Source organism: Rhea pennata, chromosome 5, assembly GCF_028389875.1.
Source record: "Rhea pennata isolate bPtePen1 chromosome 5, bPtePen1.pri, whole genome shotgun sequence".
In the NCBI taxonomy this organism is placed as follows: domain Eukaryota; kingdom Metazoa; phylum Chordata; class Aves; order Rheiformes; family Rheidae; genus Rhea; species Rhea pennata.
This window is the reverse complement of record NC_084667.1, coordinates 62,766,541-62,789,930: the sequence shown is the minus strand read 5'-3', so window position 1 is coordinate 62,789,930 and position 23,390 is coordinate 62,766,541. Positions and strand designations below refer to the sequence as shown.

Genomic DNA, 23,390 nt, shown 5'->3' with positions numbered 1-23,390 from the left:
ACCAGTTAAGGGAACTGGAGTCTATGGCAGAAACTCAGACTAATTCAACGGAGTCATACTCTTTTTTTGCAACTCCTGTAACGTTTTCTTTTGTTTTTGTTGGTTCTACAGAACTTGCAGCATGGCTTGGTAGGCACTGTACAAACAACATGGGGAGTTCCTGCTCCCAGCTGTTTAACATTTAAATCAATAAATCAGGCATAGCTTTGAAAAAGAAAAAATAATCACAAAATGTACAGAATGCTAAAGTTCACCATTCTGCCATATGTCAGAGCTAGAAATGAACATAAAGGTTTGCATTTCCAGATGAGACTAATCTTTTGATGTCTCTACCTAAAAGCTCTTGTTCCTCTATTCAGTGCTACCAATTAAAAGAGACCACAACTGGCCTCTTCTCCTTTTCACGTATAGATGAAAACGCCATCAGTTAGCAACTTCCACGTGCTTCTATTATGCCAGTGCATAAAGATGTTTTGTTCCTACAATTATAAGCCGAAACACAATTAAGTATGAGAAAGTCTGATTCACTCTGACATTCTTATTGTAGTAACACAGAAACAATTTAAAATGTCATGCCACTACAGATGTCTATGTCATATTGACAAAACTAAGTGCCTTTATCCACAACATACATTTGGTGTTAGAAGTATTTGCGTAGCATGCAAACAAAGAAAGGAATAAATATCTGACACTGAGATAAAGAATATAGAACTCTGCTCGTTCCCTTTGAATTTATAATCACAAAGTGATATATTTAAGCAAACATCCTCTTTGGTGCTTTTCAGCTGGCTGAAAATGGATCATAAGGTGAGGATGCGTAAGTTCTCTATGGTCCATTATTTCTTATTATCATCCAGATGGAGTGTGGCTGTTAGAGCACGACTAAAACCTTTAATGAACAGCAATGTTTTAGATTTCTAGTTCTTCACCAGCCTGTTTGTATATCAATAATAAGACTGTAAGAACAACAGTAACAATCTGACTAATTAGTCTAGATCAAATCTGCTCAACTCCGTTACCTTTCCCTCCTACTCTGTGTGTCTGCGAGGGCGTTCACTACTGATGAAGTCTCCATTAATCTCCTTCCGAAGTCTCTGATCACCCTTCACAATATTGCAAACATTTAGAAGTCTTTAATGCCTTCTCTTGCTTGTAAGAACCATTTAAACACATCCATTTTTTAACTCTATGATTAATTTTCCAACTACTCTGTCTTTAATGCAAGGGAGTTTAAATCTAACTCTTTCCTATGATAGCTATAGAGTGTTTTACTTGGGAGGACCCCAATACTTATCATTAAGGCCTCAGTCTAGCAATGCACTTCAGTATCTCATTCTTCTTCACTTTATGATATTCCTGTATTTTTCAAGAGGTTACTCAGAAACTTACCATAAGCACGTGCTTTCCTAGATTGGCCCCTCCGCAGTTGACAGAATATAGAATCCAGCTGCAATGCTGGTTCCAACTCTGAAGCTTTAAATAAATAAATAAACAAACAAACCTTTTTCCCCCCTTTAAGAATGGCCAAAGCAAGCTGTGGGATCTATGAAGTCACTTGAATAGGTTGCCCAGAGAGGTTGTGGAGTCTCCTTCCTTGGAGATACTCAAAAACCATCTGGACACAATCCTGGGCAACATACTCTAGGTGTCCTGCTTGAGTAGAGGGGTTAGACTACGTGATCTCCAGAGGTCCCTTCCAACCTCAACCATTCTGTGATTCTGTGCCTAGCTCCCTATAACTGTAATCCAGCTCAACATCCTGTTAACACAGCACAGATAATGCGCATCTGTTATGATCCCTGAAAAACACTAAGCTTTGCCAAAGAAAAGTTGTTATTTTGAAAACAAGACTAACGTTTCAGATAAATCTAATTATGCTGTAAAAAAAGTCTTATCTAACAGCAAATGCAACCACTCAACCTCCCAGAAGAGACAGCAGAGCAACCTCAAAATGAGTGCAACCTCGGGCACCTGCCTGCTCCGCCATGAGGAACAAAAAGGGCAGGAGGACCAAAGTGGCACCCACACATCAGCTCTCACCAGGTCCCACAAACACTGGCAGAGTAATCTGTTTCGCTTTTGTCAGGATCAGCATTCACCCCCTCCTAGAACAGATGTGATAGCTAGCGTCAGGGCTCAACACAGCATCATTCACGCACAAGCACACGAATGTATTGTCTCACACATCACTTAACAGACCTGTTTGCTAAAATGATACGGTTCACAGGGCAAAGCGAAGGTTGGCCAAGGTACCCTCCAGGGACTCCGACCAGGCAGCATGTGCTGCAGGTAACCAGGATATTTGTCCTCCTCTTTCCTCCTTCCCCTCATTCCTTCCTCAGACAAGGAGGTTTGATTACATGTTCTTTCTTGCATGACCTATCTTCATTCACATTTAATCATTTAAGTCTTGTATCCTCCAGCGCTTCCAATATTTTCTGGTGTGGCACTGCTGCCAACAGCTTTTTCTGTGCTTCTCTCTTACCTTATTGACTTGCTTTCTCCTTTTTTCTTTTAAATGTAAATGCAGAAAGACCAAGTTTGATCAACCAGAAAGCTACACTTCCTTTAGGTGAGGCAGACTATCAATTCGGGCAGGAAACATCAACATTAATGAGCCACAGTAGTAACTTTATGCCTCCACTTCCTATTCAGACATAAGGGAGTGGACACATCCATCTCATTTTGTAAAATACTTTAAAATGCTACTGTACAAGGAGAAATAAGGGGAAATAAAGCTAGTCCTTTCACTGCATACAGCAATGGCAGCGTTCCCATGTCTTTTCCAAACAGATCATCATTCTAATATGTCACGTAAAAAATAATTTCCATACGCAGCACCTCACTGAACTGGATGGCATGGGTTTACAATATGCCTACATGAATTTGAGGCATGAGTCCTCCTGACCTTCAGGTGGGTCTTATGCTTCTAATTCTCTCTCAATTGTACAAACGCCGGAAATATTCCTTTCATTATGGCTTGTGTCCAGAAAAACACTTCAAAATAAGCTCACATTAAGCAACAATGAGGTTAGTGGGACTATTTATGTGCTTAAAACGGAGAGCATGTTTCAGGTCCCAGTTGAGGAAAGCAGCAAAGGACCCGATTATGTGCTCTTATGAAACCAGTAAGGTTCATCACAGCTAGCTCTGGCCAGCCAACCCCTAATCCAGTCCGACTCGATCACCTAAGCCTACTCTAGAGAAAGAGAGATCAGAGTCCAAAGCTGCAATATCCCTTCCTAAAGCACGCGCTGTTTGCCCACGTGAAGTCTGAGAATGCTTTTAGGCTCTTCAACCTTGCCAAGACAGTGTGAGAATTAGTTTTTCCCCCAGCTGCCATTACTGCATGTGCACGCACGCAGATGCATAGTTTGAAGGGACACGGATATCACTGCTACTTCAAGCATCCAAACTTCAGGAAACAGCCAATTTAAGGATCTTTTCAGATAAGGGCAAAAAAAAAAAATCTGTTTGCCACTTAATTACAAAAATGAATAAATAGTCTTTCTGCTCCAGAGTTTGCAAACTGGAAATACAATAAAGAGATGAGAAACGACGGAAAACATTAGTGCGGGGGGATTAAACATTTTGTTAGTTCTAGATCTGTTAAATTATATTTTTGAGGATGACTATGATGAACGAGGTATAGCAGAAAAGGTTTTAAAAAATCACAAACCCTATCTGAAAAATAGGGTTTTTTTTTTAATAACCTCAGAATTGAACACCTTTCACTGAGAAAAAAAAAAGGATATAGAACTGAACAAGATGCCATTTCTATGCAGTTAGGCTTTCTTCCTCCAAGCTCTCTCTCATTGCCATGTCATCAAGCAGAAATCAATGGCAGATATTTGCAACAACATCTTCCTATTTCAGTTCTGGTTAAACTTCACCACAGAGCTCCGAAGTATGTTTTAATTTTCACAATATTATTTAAAAAATAAAATATTCTGCTTTATTAGAAATTTTTTCATATCTGTAAGCCACAAAAATAAAGACAAAACTAGGTAAGTGCACATATTTGTTTCATTTAAAAATTTAAAGAGCATCTCTTTCTTTCTGCTGGCCTTCTTTCTTTTACCTGCTTGCTTACTTTCCCCTGGAAAAAAAAATGTTAAAAATTAGAAAAATTCCTCAAATTCTCTTTTTCTCTCTTTTTTCAAGCTTTAAGGAATATTTCTCTACACTTCTTCCAGCAGGTAATATAAAAAGGTTTCAAGAAGATTTTTTTAAAATATTTTAAAGGAATAAAGACAGGAAAAATAAGGGGAAAAATAAAATTTTGAAGATAAAATTAGTATTTTCTCCTTCTTCAGTGTAGGCTTTATTTTCTTATTGAACAAGTCTTGAAGAAAACACTTGTGCAAGAACATTCAATTAAGCTGAGAACTATATCCAAGTAGCTGAATCTTTTAAAGAAAAAAGTCAAACTGCTCTTCTGAAATTAATTTCTCTTTCCTGCTGATATGTTTGATTTAGACCCCTTAGTCGAAACAGGTTTTTCCTCCAGAAATAACTGAATTCATAAATAACAAATAACAAAATTCAGCTGCTCCAAATAATGTCTTTCATGAACACTATCATGCAGCCCTTGCACCCAACAAAATATCCCACTAAAACTTTGTGTTAGTGTTGGACATCCCCACTCACCTTTCAGTGCCTCGTGTATTTGGATGACAACAACATTTCCACAGGTGGCAGAACTTCTGCAGATCTTCCATTAGATAACTGTACACCAGAGTGTACATGGACTCCTTATAGTTCAAATATGAAACTCTCATAGTGTGAACATGAAATGCAGACACTTAGCCAACACATCACAGACCATGAAACATAATAAGCATTCAAGGATGGTCAACTATCTAGAAAAAGTAAACTTTGCTGTGCTTAACACGTAACAGAGGATTTTCAACTGTAATGACTTCTCACTGCGAAGTCACAGAGATACAGGGTGGAGAGGGACCTCAAGAGATTGTCTAGTCCTACTGCCATACAGAGGCAGGAGCAAGGACACCTGCACCAAGGCTGACAGATGCTTGTCAATGAAATAGAGTCTACTAAATCTGGCAGTGGCTTTGCCTAGGGTAAAAATCCTCCCACAGCAGAAAAGTTTTGCCCAGTTTCCAGCATCAGTCTTTCACTCCCTGCTAACTAACATCGTTGTCCTTCAGAAGTTTTTCATTGATCTTCCCTATCTCAGTGGGTCTACAGCTTTCATAAAACCTTGTAGCAAAAAAAAAAAAAAAAAAAAGATGTATCAGCAGTGCTATTCCCAGCAGAGTAAGTGCCTTCTTCAACCTGCCTACGACACTGCTCCTGATACTTCCCAGAGTGAGATTTACTATTTTGGGCCCACTGTTGAATTACATTCAGTTTGCAGTTTTCTATCACTCTTGCCCCTCCCTTTTCTTCCAAGATCCTTCCCTGCCTCACAGCAGCCTAGCCAGTTATTCCCTACATTGTGCTTATGCATCCAATTTCCCCTTCTCGCATGCACTGCAGCGCACTTGCCTTTATTGACATTCTCCTTGCTGGTTTCAGGCTGCCTTTCCAATTTCTCCAGATCATTACAAATTCTGATCCTGTCATCTAAATTGCTGGCAACCCTTCCCATAAACCCTACCAGTGCGCTGTCACTCAGCTCTGCTAATTAAAGTGTTGAGCAGAAACACACGCAGGGCAAAGACTTCTCCTACAATTCCCCCCAGGTTTGACAGTGAAGCCCTTGATTACTTTTGGAGACAGATTTTCCGTGAGTTATGAATTCACTGCGTTATGATTGTGTCTAGATCATCCTTCATTCCTTTGCAATGTTATGAATTCACTGTTACGACTGTGTCTAGATCCTTCATCCTTCATTCATCTGCAGAGAGACCCTCATGTAGAAAAGTGTCAGAAGCCTTTTAAAATGTTCAGATACATTACATCTCCTAAATTATTTTTCAATAGGCAGTTATCTCATCAAAGAAAGAAATCAGATTAATTTGCCATGAACAGTTCTTGACAAATCCATGCTGGATGCTGGCCAGCAGAAGAAAACTAGTTTTAATCATTCATGAACAAAATATTCCTACTAAAGCACAGTCAGATTTTTTGATTCAGCACTGGCTGGGATGCAAGACAGGTACCCAGAGGAGAGATGCCATTCTGGTTGCTTTCCAGCTTATTAGAGAGCTAATAACCTCCGAAGAGAAGCAAAAGGGGCAGGAATCTGCCATCATACCCTGATCCTGGATGCATTTCTACCAGTAGAAAGTATTTCTAGATTGCAACAAGGTTCTTGCAGAAAAAGCTGCAGGAAAGCTGAGTGCAGAAGACAGGCACAGCCTTCAGTGCTCTCAGTATTTTCAATAGAAACGTGAGACTGTACTACAGCAGACCTACAGAAAGGAAACAATTTGAAATCATGGACAAGGACCTGGCATCTTTTATCCAATATCTGATCTCTCTTCGTACCACTAAACACGTTACATTATCCCAAGCAGCTGTGCAATAATGTAACCATCCGTTGAGTTGGGCCTTCTGTTTTTCTTAACAAAAATCAGATCTTTCAGCCTGAAGGGATGTGCGAAGTGTTGAACTTCTGGAGTTCAACCTGACAACATTTGGGCAAGGAAATCTCTTGATTGATATGAAAGATGAATATTATCATGAAGCACAATTCTCTCGTTTGAGTCAACTTCTCTGCAATGAGGCACTTCTTAAAACAACTTTGTCTCTTCACTCCACCACTGTTCCTAACAACCACCTGTACATTCTGCGTGATACATCATAGCTCTTGACTGCAATACAAGTGAGGTGAGTATTAAGGAGATTTAACTGAAAATATCCGTTCTACCCACTGAAAAGCAGTGCACCTTGAGGGGCACAGTTCCATTGAAATCAGAAAGCATCTGCTGGGATAAATGGCCTGAAACCTCACAGAGAAGCATCTCCAGCAGCTCTTCCTTTCTCTTCCTTTTGAACACCTACCACACTTATTCATTGCCTCAGAGATGTAGAAAATGGAGCCCTGCAGATTTCAAAGGATCTCTGTATAGATCCAGGCCTATACTGCTCACTTGAGGTCCTGAGTAACTTCAGAAAGAAAGAAAAACATGACCAATTTCTCTCGTCCATTTATCCAAGGGGTATAACTCATTGGTGGTTATCTCTCGGTCAAGATTTGTTTATCCCTCTAGCATAACACGCTATAAAGCTGTGGTGCATTATGATCAAGTCAGATATGTTTGCCAATCTGGTTGGATTAATTAAAACTTTTTACTTTCTGAGAAATACAGAGGTTATCAGAAATCTGGGAAAAATCCGATAGTCCTCCCGGGTGGTTAACTCCCCAACCCAACAGCCTCATCTCAGGTGACTGTTTGCACTGTATGCGAGTAAAAGCATCGTGCAAATGTTGATTTTCTACATTTAAATACAGTTTATTTAATAGCAATTTTCAGTTATTTTAAACAACATAGCTCGATAGCACTAAAGAACATTTCTTTAGTCTTACCTCTCCCACTCACTGCCCCTTCTCTCCTGATACCATAAATTCATTTAAACATATCAAGCCAATGATAATAAAAGCAAAGCTTATATAAACACATGCTAGATGTAACCCTGCAGGAATTCTGATAAAGCTTCCCCAAAGAGGCTGTTCTACAGTTTTAAAGCTGTTTGTACGAGACACGTGTTTTTGCTATAAATCAGATGCCTGAATATCTTAAAATCTAATACCAAAAGCAAAACAAGGAGCATATACCCCCCGCAGTGCTTCTGCCAATTAACCTCCTCGTATCCACCTCTCAAAGACAGAGGTTTCATGAGAAACTGTTGCACGATGCTCAATCTTTTACTTCAGTTCTTCCGACCCCTAGGAGTAACTGTTGTTTTTTGCTGTAGGCGACCCATGCTTCTCTACTCTCAGCCTTTACATGCAGCTGTTTGGAAAATATTAAGATCGCAAGTTCAGAAGGCTGCGCTGAAACCATTACCATGCCTGGAAACACTATCTGCTACTGCTGAGAGAAACAACTGTGGTTGCTGATAATTAAAAGACATCACAGAAAAATTTGGATGCTCCTGCTTTGCAGAGCTGGTGGCACTTGGACTGTGCTCCTGCAATCCAAAAATGTCAAAATGCTGTTTCACCGCTATTCAAAACAGGAAATTTCCACTGCAAGGCAATTTCATTTAACTTTCTGTGTCATTTCATTCTGCAAGTGCTGGAAGGTAAATGTGGGTAAACAGAGTTTTACTTTCTTCTGATCTGGGGGTTAAAGAATTTATCGCCTTTCTCATCTGAAACAACCACCACGCTAATTTATCCCCATTTTCCCTTTTAACTTACGCCACTGACTTACTTGCTCCGAAAGCTTATACCTGGTCTCCCAGATGACCTGCAACTTTTGAAAATCGTTTTGAAGTTCTGAAATACAAAGACATGCCGATTTCAAAGACAGGAGTAGCACCCGTACTCATCACCATGAACACACTTACTTACAGTATTTTGTCCAGCAGGACAGTCACGATCAGGCCAAATGCCAACCTCCCCAAAACAAGACAGCCAGAAACATGAACACATTATCCCTCCTGGGAAACTCTTTGGCACATCGTCTTGATATGGGGCTTAAAAAGAAGTTGGGAGGGGACTCCTTTGCTGCCAAGGTGTTTGAGATATTGTATTGAATGGAGCTCCCAGTACCATGGCATCAGACACAGATACACAACAGTGTCATCTGTTCAAGATGTACCACTCTAGATCCAGCAGTTCTTTACAAGAGAGTCCCACAATGAGCACCTTCCCTTCAGTTCACAAGTGCAATCAGAAACTAATGACTTCCTCCACTGAAGAAAATGGTTTGTCTTTGAGACACAACCTTTCTGGGCGAATGCATGCTCCTGTTGAGGAGCAGCAGGAAAACATAGCGTGCATAGGAAGGCGCTCCTAGTCTGGGAGCCTCTTTATGCCTTCCTCTGTGAGTAGGCACCCATCAAGGGCAGTTTTGCCAAACCACATAATCGATTCAGCTCCCACAATATAGGAGACCATGAAGAAGTGAGAACTTGCTCCTCCTTCCCTCACTAGGTCTAATTCTACAGGACATTCAAAATTGCACTAGGGGAGGAACTCCACCCAAGCAATAACCTGCAAGCTTCCCCCCTCAAAGGGGTCTCTGCTGGCACCCAGCTTTCCAGCTCCATTGATTCACAGGTCAGCGTTTTGCTGCACACCTGACAAAGGCAGTTTGGGGGCTGCATATGTCTGTAGCCAAAGCTATTAGAGCTCTCTAGAAGGAGCCTGCTCTTGTTCAAAGAAATCACCTTTCCACCCATTGGTCCACACATCCCACAGTTCAAAGAACCGTAAGGAACAGCTCAAAAATTGGCACAAGTCCTCAGCTTCTGAAGAACACAAATCCTTCAGCTGCAGGGCCACATCTCTCCCACATCTCATATTCCTCTAGGAAAAGAAATGCCCCTACACAGGACTGACTCTTGTAGGACATCCTTAAAGTAGGGTTGGAATTGAATCATAGTTAAACACTTAATCCTATAAATTCCTACAGATGTAAAACCTCACATTACTATCTGTTGCAGTGCAAAATATGATTTAGCCTATATTACTGCTAGTGATTTTTGCTAGAAGGTGCTACGTTACACATACGTTTTCCTAGGGATGAAAAATCAAATCCTATGGACGCTTGCAATTGCTTGCCTGGAAGTCTGCCAGACAAGAACTTTCCTACAATTATACACTGCTGTGTTAGTGCGTGGGTTTAGCCACTGCTTAACAAATTTACTAGATAAACCTTCATGATTCATACAAACAGCACTCAAGTGGCTAACTGCAGTATATTGGCAGGGAACTGACTAATGTTACTTGAACAATAAAAGAGCACACTTGAATAATGAATTAGGTTTAGACAGATCAATGAAGAGATGACTGACAATCAGCAGCAGTCCATGTCACAACTCCAAAACAAGCGATCTGAGAAAAAGCAAGTAAAGGTGCCACGAGCAACCAGCAGCCTTCACAGAAGCCTTTCAGCATCGTTCACTCATTGCTCAGTATGGAAGGGTTTTACAACGAAAGATCTGTCAGATGAAAGCGTCTCACCCATTCTCAACAGCGAAGAGCATGTTCTGTTCTCTCTATTTAAGAAAATTAAGAGAGCAGAGGAAGGTATCAAGAGGAACTCACCCACGCTGCTCTTCTTCAGCTCTCCCCTGAACAATAACAACTCTAGGTCAAAGTCACAGCAATCAAATATGTTTTCTTTTCCAACCTGCAAATCACCATCCTGTGTATTTTTAAGATGAAAGTAAGAAGTCAACATTTGAAGCCATGAAATTAGCAACTGAGTTTTGGAAAGAGTTCTCTAGAAATTGCTCCCGTAGCTGGCAGAAATGACCAATTTTCCAGAGAAGGTATCCTGTGCAATCACAATAACAAATTATTCTGCTCATATAAAAAACTTGACTTGTATTAACCTGTCTTCACTGAAATTTAAAACCAGTCCTTGAAAAATAATAACAGTTCCCCCAAAACCACCTGCCTATAAATCTGAAAGTAAACAGAAGCCAAAGCAAGCTATGTAAGTAAGAGATGCAAGTATCTTCCTGGAGCAAGAACAACAAAGCACCATTTCTAAACTCTTCTGGGGACTCATGAAGGACTAGAAGATTGTTTGGGATTTTCATATCCTGTGAAACAGTGAAGTATTCAGTGTTCATCACCACCTTTGCCTTCAATATCTTGTTATGACCTTCCCTTGCAGAGAGAATCACTGCAGCATTTCGACCATTGCAGCACAGAATATTCTGAATTTCAGTTGTTGCTTGGGTGAAATACATGGTGGGTTGGGCCCACTCAGCTGGACAAATAAACTCATGTAAATGCCAAATCCGTGTGGCTAGACTGATTCTGCTACCTGTGCTATGTTGTTCAGAGCTATTTCATTGTATTATTGCACATGGACAAGGCCAATCTGATGGTTCCAGGTTACACCAGTATGCAGAAGGATAATAGTGACCTTTCAAGTTGCAGACTGGAAATCTGGCAACCCGTCTCCCAAGCAAAGGAGGGAAGAAGGAATAAAGCAGTACTCAGATTCCTGTGACCAAGCATTCACAATTGTTTGTTCTGGAAAATGCAGCTCTCCTGAACCCTGCATGCTGTTTCCCCCCGCCCTACTACCTCCTTCCTCAAACCCTTTTTCCCTTTCACTGCCTGTCTCCTTGCTGAAGTCCTTGGTGTGCTGAGCTGCAGGATAGTAATAATAGTTTATAAACCAAAATTTCTTTCCAAAATTTTAACTATGCTCCAGTATCTCTGGCTCCTCCTTTAACACATTCATTTTTATGAAAGGCATGAAACCAGTTAGTTTTACTTCTGCATCTATGGCTATGCTGCAGAGACTGCAAAACCTGCCTGCAGCCTGAGCTACAGCAAAACACAACGGAGGCGGCTGAATTTCTTGCCAGAGAGTGTGAGCTGACAGGAGGTAACAGAGGTTTATAAGAAAGGTCTTTCCTGATGGATGAACTATTGATGGTCCCTTCAAAAGATCTGACAGACCAACCTATTTATTCTATCCTGTGCAGCAGAGGGGATGAAATGACCAATATCAACATGAAATTTGCTACAATAAATCAGAATTTCAATGCAAATTCAGCACAAGTATGTATGAAATGCAGAACAGGTATTTAAACAGTGACCCTTGGAAAAAGCTTCCTCCCTCGACACAGGATGCTTTACATTCCTTACGGTTTATCTTTCAAAAGTGTCGAAAAGCAACAAATGAAAATACAGCTAAATAGCACTGGACACCAACAAAGAGTGAGTGAGGTGAAAAGAAATCCAAGGTAAGCTCCACAGGATGAGGTAAAGTTATTCAAAGCCCTCAGTGAACAACTGAGTGATAAAATGCCAATCAAATTGAAAAGCGCACACATTCGTCTTGGCTTTTTTCCCCTCGCCCTGCACCGAGCAATGGTTTATCAGCAAGCACAGAATCTTAATTTGGCTATTTTTAACAAGTATACCATTTTGCAATCCTGCCCATGAGAAGGATTTGTGAATCTCTCCAAACACTCCTTCCAGGTCCAGATAACTTTGCCAGTGTGAATAGAAAACTTCTGGCTCGCAGAACAAGTCGATGGCAGCTGACAATCCAGCAAAGAATTTCTTTCATATCTAAAGTTTGCACGAGTAGGCAGCTGGGATTGTGATGAATTACTATCTCTGGTTCCAGCACTAAGCTTAAGACGTTTCTCTGGCAGAGCCCGTTAGAAAAAATGCTGCCAATATCAACTACTGGTATTAGCACGCTTCTTCAGGAAAACTACCAAAGGTGTTTCACAATGTCTCTCTGCTTACAACAAGAGTTAGTTCAGGGATAGATATTTATCACTGACTGAACTGCAACTGAATTTTGCTAAATTTTATCTCAAAATCCTGCTACAAACAGAAAAAAATGAAATGATTTGAAAAATGAAATGATTTTTGAAAAAAAAATGAAATAGATAGTTTTCAGTTCCTAGTTGTCCCTCTTCTTGGGGCTAAATCCTTTTTCCAAGCTCACTGGTCACTTCGATTGCCTGAGAAATTGTTTTTCACAAGCTATCTGTTGTGCTTTCCAGCCCCTTTTTGGTGTTCATGCTGCCCTGTTTTCAGCAGTCAGCACTTCCAAGCCTGTTTGCACAATCCTGCAGGGCTAATCACTCTGCAGTCTGAAATCTTGCGAGTATAAAGCCCAAGCCAGATAGCTATTTGCAAGCTGGCGTATTTTCTAACCATCACTCAACCGATCAAGCAAAAACTTTAGATTTCAGGAGCAGTCACAGTACCAACTTGCATGAATTCAAAATCCTCAAATCTTCATTTTTACATGTGCAGAAGATTCAATCATTTAATCACATTTGGGCATTTTTATACTTGTAAATAACCCCCCCCAAATTTCTACTGTCTGTATCTTCTTTCCACGCCCAAAATGTACTACACCCTACAAGCAAGAGGTGCCTCACTCATTCTGATGGCATTATTTATATGGAATAAGTAACCTGGATTTAGTCCTCAACTGTCCATTTGCCCTGCTTCTTGAATTTTAAACTCTACTTCTATTAGACTTTGCCCAGATTCCTACAAATTTATCCATTTTATTATTACTATTATTATTATTATTATTACCATCCATTCTATTTTTATTGCCCTCACCCAACTGCAATTCTTTTACCACTGTTGTTTAGCGCCTTCTGTGGGACTCTCTTCTGCAGGAGAATAAAAGTTCCCAGAAATGCCAGGAGAAGTAAGTATCACAATATTTCAAATGTTCCAACTTTGCTTTATTCTCCAAATCCCAAGACTTCTGCAAATACTACAGAGCAGTTTCAACAAATAGCTTATCAGCACCTCTATGTTCTCTATGGCCTAGCCGCAATAGCCCATTAATACTTTAGCTTGGGGAATTGTTTTTTATGGACTTAGAAATGTTTTGAAGCACATCAACGCATCATGTAAAGATGCTATTCGGCATAAATTTCATTGCACCATGCTACAAGCAGAGTCCTAAAACTGCAACTTTTTTTTTTTTTAAGCATTTTAAAAATCTCCAAACAAATGGCTTTAATCTTCTAAAGATCTAGAAAGGCTTTAGCAAGAAACTTGCTTTTAATAGTTCAGTATTTCTCTGAGATGAGCTCAAAGTGTTAGCTGAGATAATTATCAGGGAGATTATGCAGATCTTATTTTCAAAACATTTTGTTTGCTCTCTTGTTACCTAATTGCTTAACGTTTGTATGGAGCTTAGAAAATAGAAAGCATTAGAGAAATATCAAGCATTATTTATTTAACAGAAAAATAATTTCCCCAAATGATACTAATATTTTTGGCATTCTTTCCTATATTTTGAAGACTTCGGTTAACCTTGGCAGTATGTGAAATAAGAAACAGACCTTTCCACTATTGCTTTTAGACTACTTCAGAGGAGCTGTGGAACAGTGAGAAATGGAGAAAAGGAGTAAAATACAGTGTCGTGCAGTGACCTCCTTCCCTTCCAGCTTCCCTGCTGCAAACCTGCTCTAAGTCAGTCCTGTGCCATACAGCGCACAACCACCTTATAGAATCACTACCTGTTTTGAAAAGTGGATAAAACCACTTCAAGAAGCAGTTTCAAGCCTCTGCAAGTTTATAAGCAAAACTCATCCAGATTGCATGAATTTGGTATACCTCCTAACTTTTAACCAAATTCCGGTCAAGAGCCTCCCAGCACTATCAAAATTGTCTTTAAATGTAAAGATGATGCCGTAAACTCAACATATAATGTGATCAGATACACTTCAGTACCACATTTAGCACAAACGTGTTACAAACTACAGCAATTAGATAAATTCAATTCTTGTTTTCACTTATAATTCACAGGTCTTCTCATGATTACTTACAGGTACTTCAGTTTATTTAGGCTGTCAAGAATGCTCGTAGTAAGGGAGGCACCCGTCACAGGTTATGCAACTCTCTTTGGCTTAAACACAGTAAAAATCAAATTCTACTTACAGCCAACCATCATCATGGCCACCGAAAAAATCTTCTCTCCATCAGTGGTTGGTGCTATGTTTCCAAATCCTATCGTTGTAAGGCTTGTCATGGTAAAGTAAAGAGAGGATATGTACAAGGAGTCTTTACTGGGTCCTCCTTCCCACTGCCCTGAGCCAGTGGTGTTGTACCGATATGGTGTCCCGATACTCAGTGCCAACTGGTAGAGCCAGCTATCTGTTTTGATCGTGTTAGTGACTTCATCTATAACTTCGTAGTCCCCAATGCTGTACCATATGCAGGCTAGCCAGTGGGCCACCAGTCCAAATACACACACCAGCAGTACCAGTACAGCAGCACCATATTCCAGATAATGGTCCAACTTCCTGGCGACTCGTCCGAGTCGGAGAAGACGCACCACTTTTAAGGAACTGAAGAGGCTACTGATCCCCTAGAAAAGAATAAAAGCCATTATTTCATCTGAAACACCCTGTTGGTTAATACAAAATGTTATGCATTCCTGGGTTTGCTCTAAATATTCCCCCACTTTTTTTTTTTCTTTTAACATCACAGAAGATAGAAGACAAGATCGAGCCCTCCTCCCCTCTCCAGCATGTTTGTCCTCATTAGGGTAATTCAAGTTTGGCATTTATCAGGTGCATAAATTAGTTCAAGTTCAGTTTTGCAAAGGTAACAAAAAGAGTCCTGTGAAATCCAGAGTGAGAAGTATGATTATTACAAAAAGGAGGGAATCGATGCTTTGCCAACTTGAAGTTAATGCGAGATGCTAATTCGACCTCAATGAAAGCAGCAGAGGAGCAGGCACCAATTTAAATACATAGTCCAGGTGGGGTCTGCTCCGAAGGTTCTCAGAGAACAGCACTAACGTATTAAATCCATGCTGAGGATTGCCATTTTGACCAAAACTGGACAGTTCATCTAGTTCAGCATCCTGAAACATTACCAGATGCTTAAGTAAAAGGTCAGAAAGTAATTGTTATGGATAATTACAGAAAAATCCAGCTATTGCTCCTCTCCTCCATCAGAGAGTAGCTGGATAACTTCCACCAGTCCAACAGGCACCATTCCATACTATTTCTAGCTGCATTTAATACAAATCTAGAAGTTTTGCTATCTATAAAGACGCCTCAACTGACAGAACATGTAACTAACAACTGAGGACAAATTACCCTTTTGAGCGATTGCCATACAGACCACAAGGCACTGGCAAGAAAGCCACATGCCTTTGCATATAGGGTTAATTTCATCGCTGATCAACAGACATTGCAGATATTTTCTTAAAGCAAATATAGTTGTGGGGGTTTTTTTAATCAAGATAAATGAAATACAGAAAATGGAAGTACAAATATTTAGGGAATAAAAGCATGGGAAAAATCAAAAAATTAATGCAAACATCTAAGAGGAAATGGGAAATGTGTATGTCCCCCTCAACGCAAAAATGATTTGCAGTGGAATTTAATAGAACTTACAAATGCAGAAAGAGAAGAAATACATGCTCTTGATCTATTGCAGTCCCATGATATACCTAACTTGTACATTAAATTAATTAGTGACTGAAAATAGAAGCTTTGCAAAGGAAGGTTTCTAATATAAAACATTCAGAAGCTGAAGACATTTAATTTAAAGTAGAAATTAAGACATAGAAAGCAATGAGGCAAACATTCCTAGTTGCTGTGCCAAGATTAAATTGCCCTTTTCTATGCATCATTATCGAATCAGTCTAGTCAAAACACTGGCTAATTATATTATCAAACAGCAAAAGATTGGAGTTTCTGGAGTTTTCCTTACCAGAAAAAACATTAATCTCTTTTGCACCTCTGTTTCTTTTCACAACTAATGTTTGAAGGGTAACATGCACCTGATATTTCTAGATGTAATCTGTTTGACAAAGTTCTTGTATGCTTTTCAAATCTTCTTGGAATTTGTTTCAGATCCCCAAATCCTTAATAAATTGAAGTTCTATATTTACATTCCAGCTCTCTTGATGACTAACACCACGAAGGGAAGTGGAATTTTCCCATTTTGATTTCTGTATTTTGCATTTGCCCAAGACACAGCTCTAGCTTATCATTCGTATCTCCAAATAAACAGCTGCCGACTGATTTGCTGCAGGATATACGGCTGCAGAGCCACCGCGCGCAGCCAACTTGCCCAATAACCGGGGAGGTTTTTTTACTGGGCACGCTAGGCAGTGTGCTGGGGCCAGCGGGCAACGATCTCAGAGTCAGACACCACGCAGCCACATACATAAAAAAGAAAACTACAGAGTTCTTTTGTGGTATATTTAATTAAATTAATCTGCAGAATGTTTCTGTGAAAAAGAGTGGTTTACAAATGAAATGCCTGGTTCTGAAAGTTTACAAGATCTTGCTGCAAAATCAGAGGGAGAAAAGGGAAAGGTCTTTTTTCGAAGGATCAGATCCTATTTCTTTTGTCACTGAGGTACGTATTATTTCTGTTTTACTTACACAGACACTGCTCATTCCCAAGATTAAGGCTGGGAAGGAGCTAGAGATCTGCAACGTAAACTCAGGAGTCCCCTTTTTGCACCTAGCGGTATCATGTGTCCCTGCAGCCAGGCTCCTGCAGAGCTTCCTACTGTACCAACCACAGCCAAGAGTCAATCCCTGATCAGAAGAGTTTACTGCCTGACATTCAATCCTCCATCTGTACTACGTCTCCTCTTTCTAAGCTATGTGGGCAGTTGTGCAGCTGTACAACAAATATAAAAGTACATAATTTATTTCAAAGTCTGGGAGAAAGTCTGTGCTGTAATTTATTTTTTATTACTATTTTTTCTAAGCACACATAACAATCATAAACTATGTATAAAACAAACAGAAATGTTTCACTTTAGCTGATGTTGAAAAAGATTCTTCCCAAACAATATTTCAGTAAAACCTGGTTAAACATCCTGCAAGTCTTAAAGCCAGTTCAGCCTGACCCACTGTAGATCAGTAGAGATATATTTACTGAGCATTTACGTTTCATTTATAATCTTGCAAAAAATAAGAACAATGTTGTGAGCTTTAGGTCTCTTCCACAAAAGGCTACCTAGGGAAAAGCAATTAAGCACGTACTGAATGAATGTGATGCATCCTGCTGAAGGCATTGTAACTCTATCTTTAAGTACCGGGCTGGGTCAAGCTGTACCTTGATAATTATAAGTATCTCCTGATGACAACGGTATAACTGTTAAAACACAAAGTTTTGCCCAAGATTAAGCACTCACCTCTTTGATGAAACTCATTCTAAAGAGTAGCTGCCTTGAATTATGTTTAGACTATTAAGAATTTCAGTGTTTTTAATTCAACTGATTACTGGCTGCCTTTAATTTAATTTTCCTTTTAACTGTACTCACTTCCTATAACGATGACTTATAGATACTTATTAAAAGATACATTTCGGAAACCCTTCTACTAAACGATGAATGTCTGCGCTATTTGAAGTAACCGCAGCACTCAAGGAACAGAAAGATGATTAGAAATCCTGAATGGAGCATGTAATCCAGTTTGGTGCTAGCATCATTTAGCCAATGTACATTTTTTGGTACTAAAGATCTGGCCTTCTGCAAGGGTCATTTGTCTCTCTATCAGCACATTCAGTCAGTTGTCTGCAGTATCTGATGGTGTGTGTGTTCTCTGAGTGAGAACAACAGATTATGTTATGAACCATTCAAATCTGTCCCTTGGGAAATGAACAGATTTTGGCCAGTGCATTTGACCATGTCTTAATCAGATGAGGGCTTTCATTCACATCTTCCTCATCTTCAGTCATCTGAGCTCCAGAAATTTCTAAATGAAAAACGATTCACTCCAAAACTGTATTTTATCTGTCAGATTTGAAACTTTAAATCCAAAAACAGCTTTGGATCTGATTCCTATCTGATACTTATCTCCATCTTAAAAGTTGATAGTGTGGGTCATAGACCACCAAAATCAATGGAGACTTTCCCAGTGATTTCAAAGGCCACTGGACCAGGAGAGGACATAAACAGTAGCCCTGATAAGAAACAGCCCTTTTCATACCATCACTTCTATTTAGTAGACAGCTGAAGCCACCATAAAGGAAGCAGACAATGTCAAATTTATCCAGAAGGCTATTTTTGTGTAAAGGATGTTCAAGGTCAGAATTAACTTAGCCATTCATGACTAAACAAAGCCCAAGTTTATTGACTTAAGTGTCTGGCAAAGTCTGTTTTCTCGTATTTTCTCTATATCCTTAGAAAGAAATTGCAGTTTGATAGAGCTAGGACTCAAGCAATGATGCTACTCAGTTTGAATTGCAGAAGGACCACTCCCTATAACTAAAGTTACCTGAATCTTCCTATTTCTGAACCTAATTACCATATTGCCAGTCTTCAGTCTTTCAGGATGACAGAATTCTCTCAAGCTACGTGTCTGCATCGGGCTAAACTTTTCCAACCAAAAGAGTGAACAAGACTTTTCCTACATTTGTGATTTATAAGCAGTGGCAATAGAACTTTGCACCTCAGGCAACAAGAAGGTGCTAAGTTCTCCTGCATCTTAATGAACCCTCTGATAAGCCACACACTAGAAAGGATGACGCTATCAAATTCATGTTCTAGAGGGGTCAAGAGTCAGACATGCAAGAGCATAAGGGGATCGTTATCACTAAAGGAAAAATTAAAGTTAAGTAAAGCAGGAAACCATGTGCTAGTGCCACAGGTGTCCTCCTAAACTGTGAAAGAAAAGAATGGTGTCTGCTCTATACTAAACAGAAGCAATTCAGAGTAGCAGAGCTGCATATTTGCAAAAGACATGGAATTTAATGAGCTGGTTACTTGCTAACCTAATAATCCTTTTCTGAAGTAGGAAATTATTACATAAACATTTTAAAAAGTAAAATAAAAACAGGAACAGCCATAACTTTCTATCAGCTTAATATACTGATAATCTGCTCAAACCTCAAAATTAAATCCCAATACACTGAAATCATAAATTATTGCATTTTTTTTTTCTGTTAGAGAATTACATGCTTTTAACTCTAGGCATTTTTTCAATTAGATTTCACTCCATGATTTTTTATTTATTTGTTATTAGCTGTAGGCACATATGCCACAGCAACAAAAAAAAATAAAACATGCAAATTAAATGTGTTCTAAAACTGAAATTCTTCCAGCTCTGAAAATGGGGTTTGGTACTGCATCATTTAACAAAAAATGCTGTCTCAGAAAAGACAAGAGGAAAAAATGGAAAGACCAGAAGAAGAGCTTTTCACTATGCCTCAACATGCAGCACATGATGGTTTTGAAGATTTACGATGTAGCCAGGAACCAGAGCTGAGCACCCTTCTATGAAATGCTTTAGGGCACGCTACGACTGCAGCAGAAGGTGTGACCACCGTGTATGCAGATCTTCTTAAGCTAAGGTAAAAAGCTTAGGGTTGCTAGATGCAAAGTAATTACCGCAGCCCGCATTCAACAAAGCTAGCCATCAAAGTCGGATCAAACTCTCAGAGGAGTCCGCAGCCAGACTGAGCTCTTGCTCTCCACACAGGAGCAGAAGAGTTCAGTGTAAGCTGAGCTCAGGCACATCTCTACAAGCCACAGCCACCCTGCACTGAACTCCAGGGTGGGATTCATCTCACATAACCCTGCCACCTTACAGCCAGCCATCTAGTCTAAGGTAATTGTCCAGGCTTCCTCTGCAGGGAGCAAAGAGAGATCAGCATGTCAAAGGAGTGATTCATCCAATCCATCCAGGACATCTGAGGATGGGATGAATCACCTCCTGGAGATGTCTCTCTTTCCTCCCACTGAATACAAAGAAGCTGATGGCTATCACTTACACAGCTCCCAGGAGGAGAAATTAAACTCATACTTGAAACCTGTACAGCCAAGAGCTGGACAACATCCTAACCTCAGAGATGGATATTATGGAGCACTGTGTCACAATGCAAGACCTCAACTTTCTCAATAGGAACTGGAAAATAAATGCCATTAATGACAGTAGGATGAGATTTTCTACAGATGCAATAGCAGGTCTATTTCTTCACTGAATAGCTAATTACTCCACAGAAAGTAATGCTACACTGCATTTGGGTCTGATAAGTAATGAGGATTTTGCAGAAGTGCTCATTGGCTTGAAGAAAGAAATTGATCAGTTCATAAAAAATTTTTTTTAAAAAAAGAAGCTGGAACCAGGGTTCTTGATTTCAAAAGGGCAAAATCTGATAAAGTATGAATGATACAATGAACTACATACAAAAATAAGTGAGGGCAACTGGACTGAGGGAGACAGAGGAGTCAGGAACCTGAAAGCAGAGGACATCTGGAGTGTCCTCAGGTCAAAAATGCAAATCTTGACCTTGTATCTCAAAACAAGGGAAAAACTGGGTATCAGTTCTAAACAGATAAACAATCATCCCAAGAAAGAAACCAGAAAGGAAGAACTTGCAATATACAGGAAATAAAAACTGATCAACAAAGAAAGCTGTGCCTCTGAGGGTAAAAAGAATAGGGATAAAGTGCGAATTGCCAAATGTCAGGTTGAACTTTTCCTTGCAAAGAGCATTAAAACGAATACCCAAAGGTACTTCTCACTTACAAATGAAAAAAAGATCAACAAAAGTGATCAGGTCGCAATGAAGTAAAGACAGTCCAGGCCTGGCTAAAAATTGAATTAATACTTAGCTTTAGTTTTCAATGATGATGTTGATGCTTCCCAGAAAAGTAAAAGCATCAAGAAGGAAATTAACGGGTACATTTCCTGAACAAATGCTAATGGAAAGAATAATCAGTAACACTGAGGCAAATGAAAATACAATCAATGCAGAACAGGTTTGCTATTGCAAGGTTTTGATAGCTTTCTCTGATCCCATACCAGATTTTCTGGAGAAAGAAAATGCAGTGTTTCAGCAAAGCAATGCATGAAATGATTCGCAAGCATGGAGAAAACAGAGACTACAACAGGAATTGTAAAGTGACCTAAGAACCTGTGCAAAAAACAGCAAAATGAATACTATTAAAAGGGAATTTAGTAAACAGCATGGAGGTTACAAGTGGAGATTGTAGAAGACTTCACTGTTTTGCAATTCATTCATTACAGGGCAAATTAACAAAAATTTCTGCTAGTAGGGGGAAGTCTGTTAGCTCAAAATGATCGAGAATAAAAACATATTTGGGTATATTGGTTAATCCCACATTGACTTCGAGTAGCCAGGAGGATGTACTCACATAAAGGTAAAATCAGTCCTAGCACGCACTAGGCAAGTGAGGAAAAGCGTAGCCCCACTTACACGGCAAGGATGAACTCTCCCCCTGGAATAACACGCACAGCTCTGCTCTGAAGAGATATAGTCAAATGTAACTCTGTGCAGAGAAAAAACTGCTGGAAAGGCCAAGAAAATAGAGGCCCTTTCATAAAAGAGGTTTCTAGGCAAGATCAGTCTGCTTAGACCATGGGTGGGGGGGGGAATACGGCTGTTCTTTCTAAGCACAGCACAGAGATAAAACATGAGGAAAGGAAAAAGAAATATTTTAAAGTAACAGAGAAGGTTAGCACGGGGACAAATGAACAGAAATTAAGAGGGATTTTCAGACACCACAGGTTAAGGCAGCTTTTGATCAACTCACGGGAAGGGCGGTAGGATGAACCTGCCAGCCAAAGCCATGGCTCTGCGACTGAGAAAGTCCCTGCAAATTTTGCTCCTCTTTTTCTGTTTTTGTTTTATCCTTCTAAAAGTTGAAGTGAGGCAAAAATGGTCTCGAAGGCAAGCTGTATCTCGTCTCATCTGACGAGATGTGACGTGGAGGGGTCACATCTGAAGTAGTCACCCCAGGCTGTCGTTACACTCAATGGTAACAAATGGGCATTTTAGAGTGGGGTAACTCTCAGATGTATTCAGACAAGTATTAAAACATGAGGAATCATACCCCGAAAGCATCTGCTTCTTTTTGTCGGCTATAAAGGGATCCTATATTGCCTGGCCCTGTTTCATCAGATGGATGATTACTTAAAAAAAAAAAAAAAAAAAAAAAAAAAAAAACACCCAAACTAGTTAATTCTGCAAACACAGCATCTAGCTCAGCATTTGGGATCAAAACAGTGAAAAAGGCACCATTCCAGTGAACCTTGTGCAACTTCCACCGAGCGGCTGTTGCACGGTGGTACACAACAGACAGGAGAGATAAAGCACCTATAGATTTTGGAAACGACTGAAATGGTGAGCTCTTGCCAGCTCAAGCCGGTAAACCTGCAGGCACGTCTCCAGAAGGAGTACGTCTCCGTAGTGCAAGAGAAGTATTCCAGCATGACATACCAGCTGTTTGAAATTTTACCAGCAAATCATTCCCAAAAGAAATTTTCGTGTTGAGCTACTTAAATAGAGCTTAGCTCTAAAATCCCTGGTTAGTTCCTTAATGCTTCTTTACTGGAGTTAATGTTAAAATAAATCTTCCAACATATTTCAAGCCTTTACAGCTTTTACCTTTTTGGTAAGGTAATCAATTAATGTATTAAAGTTGTATAGGTCTAAATCAAAATGCTGGAACAAGAAAAATAAAAACCCAACTTTTTTGATCTATTACCACTTTAAGAACTAAATTTAGGGTTGGATTCAATTATTTAAGTCCATGTGGGAGTAAGGGGCATTACTTCTGCACAAGCTATCTAGAGCCTGGGTCCAGATACAAGCAGAGCCCATTTAATGCTTGATCCTGCACCTCTGCAAGGGAGTACTGACTGCGGTCAGCACAAAATTGAGTCCTTACTGCACAACAAAAGCAAGTACATTTTCTCATCCAGTCTCCGAAAGCACCTCTAAACTTATTGCTCAAGATTATCTTTTTTCATGAGGATGGTGGGCTTTTTGTTTTTTGTTTTCCCAT

The 23,390-nt window shown here is 39.7% G+C and overlaps 1 protein-coding gene across 1 annotated transcript in view; it reads right to left on the bottom strand.

Moving 5' to 3' along the window:
- The window catches only part of KCNH5 (potassium voltage-gated channel subfamily H member 5), a 155,775-nt gene that overhangs the window by 83,575 nt on the left and 48,810 nt on the right, over window positions 1-23,390 (bottom strand). The window contains exon 7 of the mRNA XM_062576827.1: window positions 14,540-14,969. Coding sequence (XP_062432811.1) covers window positions 14,540-14,969 — 430 coding nt within the window. The remainder of the gene's footprint in view (window positions 1-14,539; window positions 14,970-23,390) is intronic.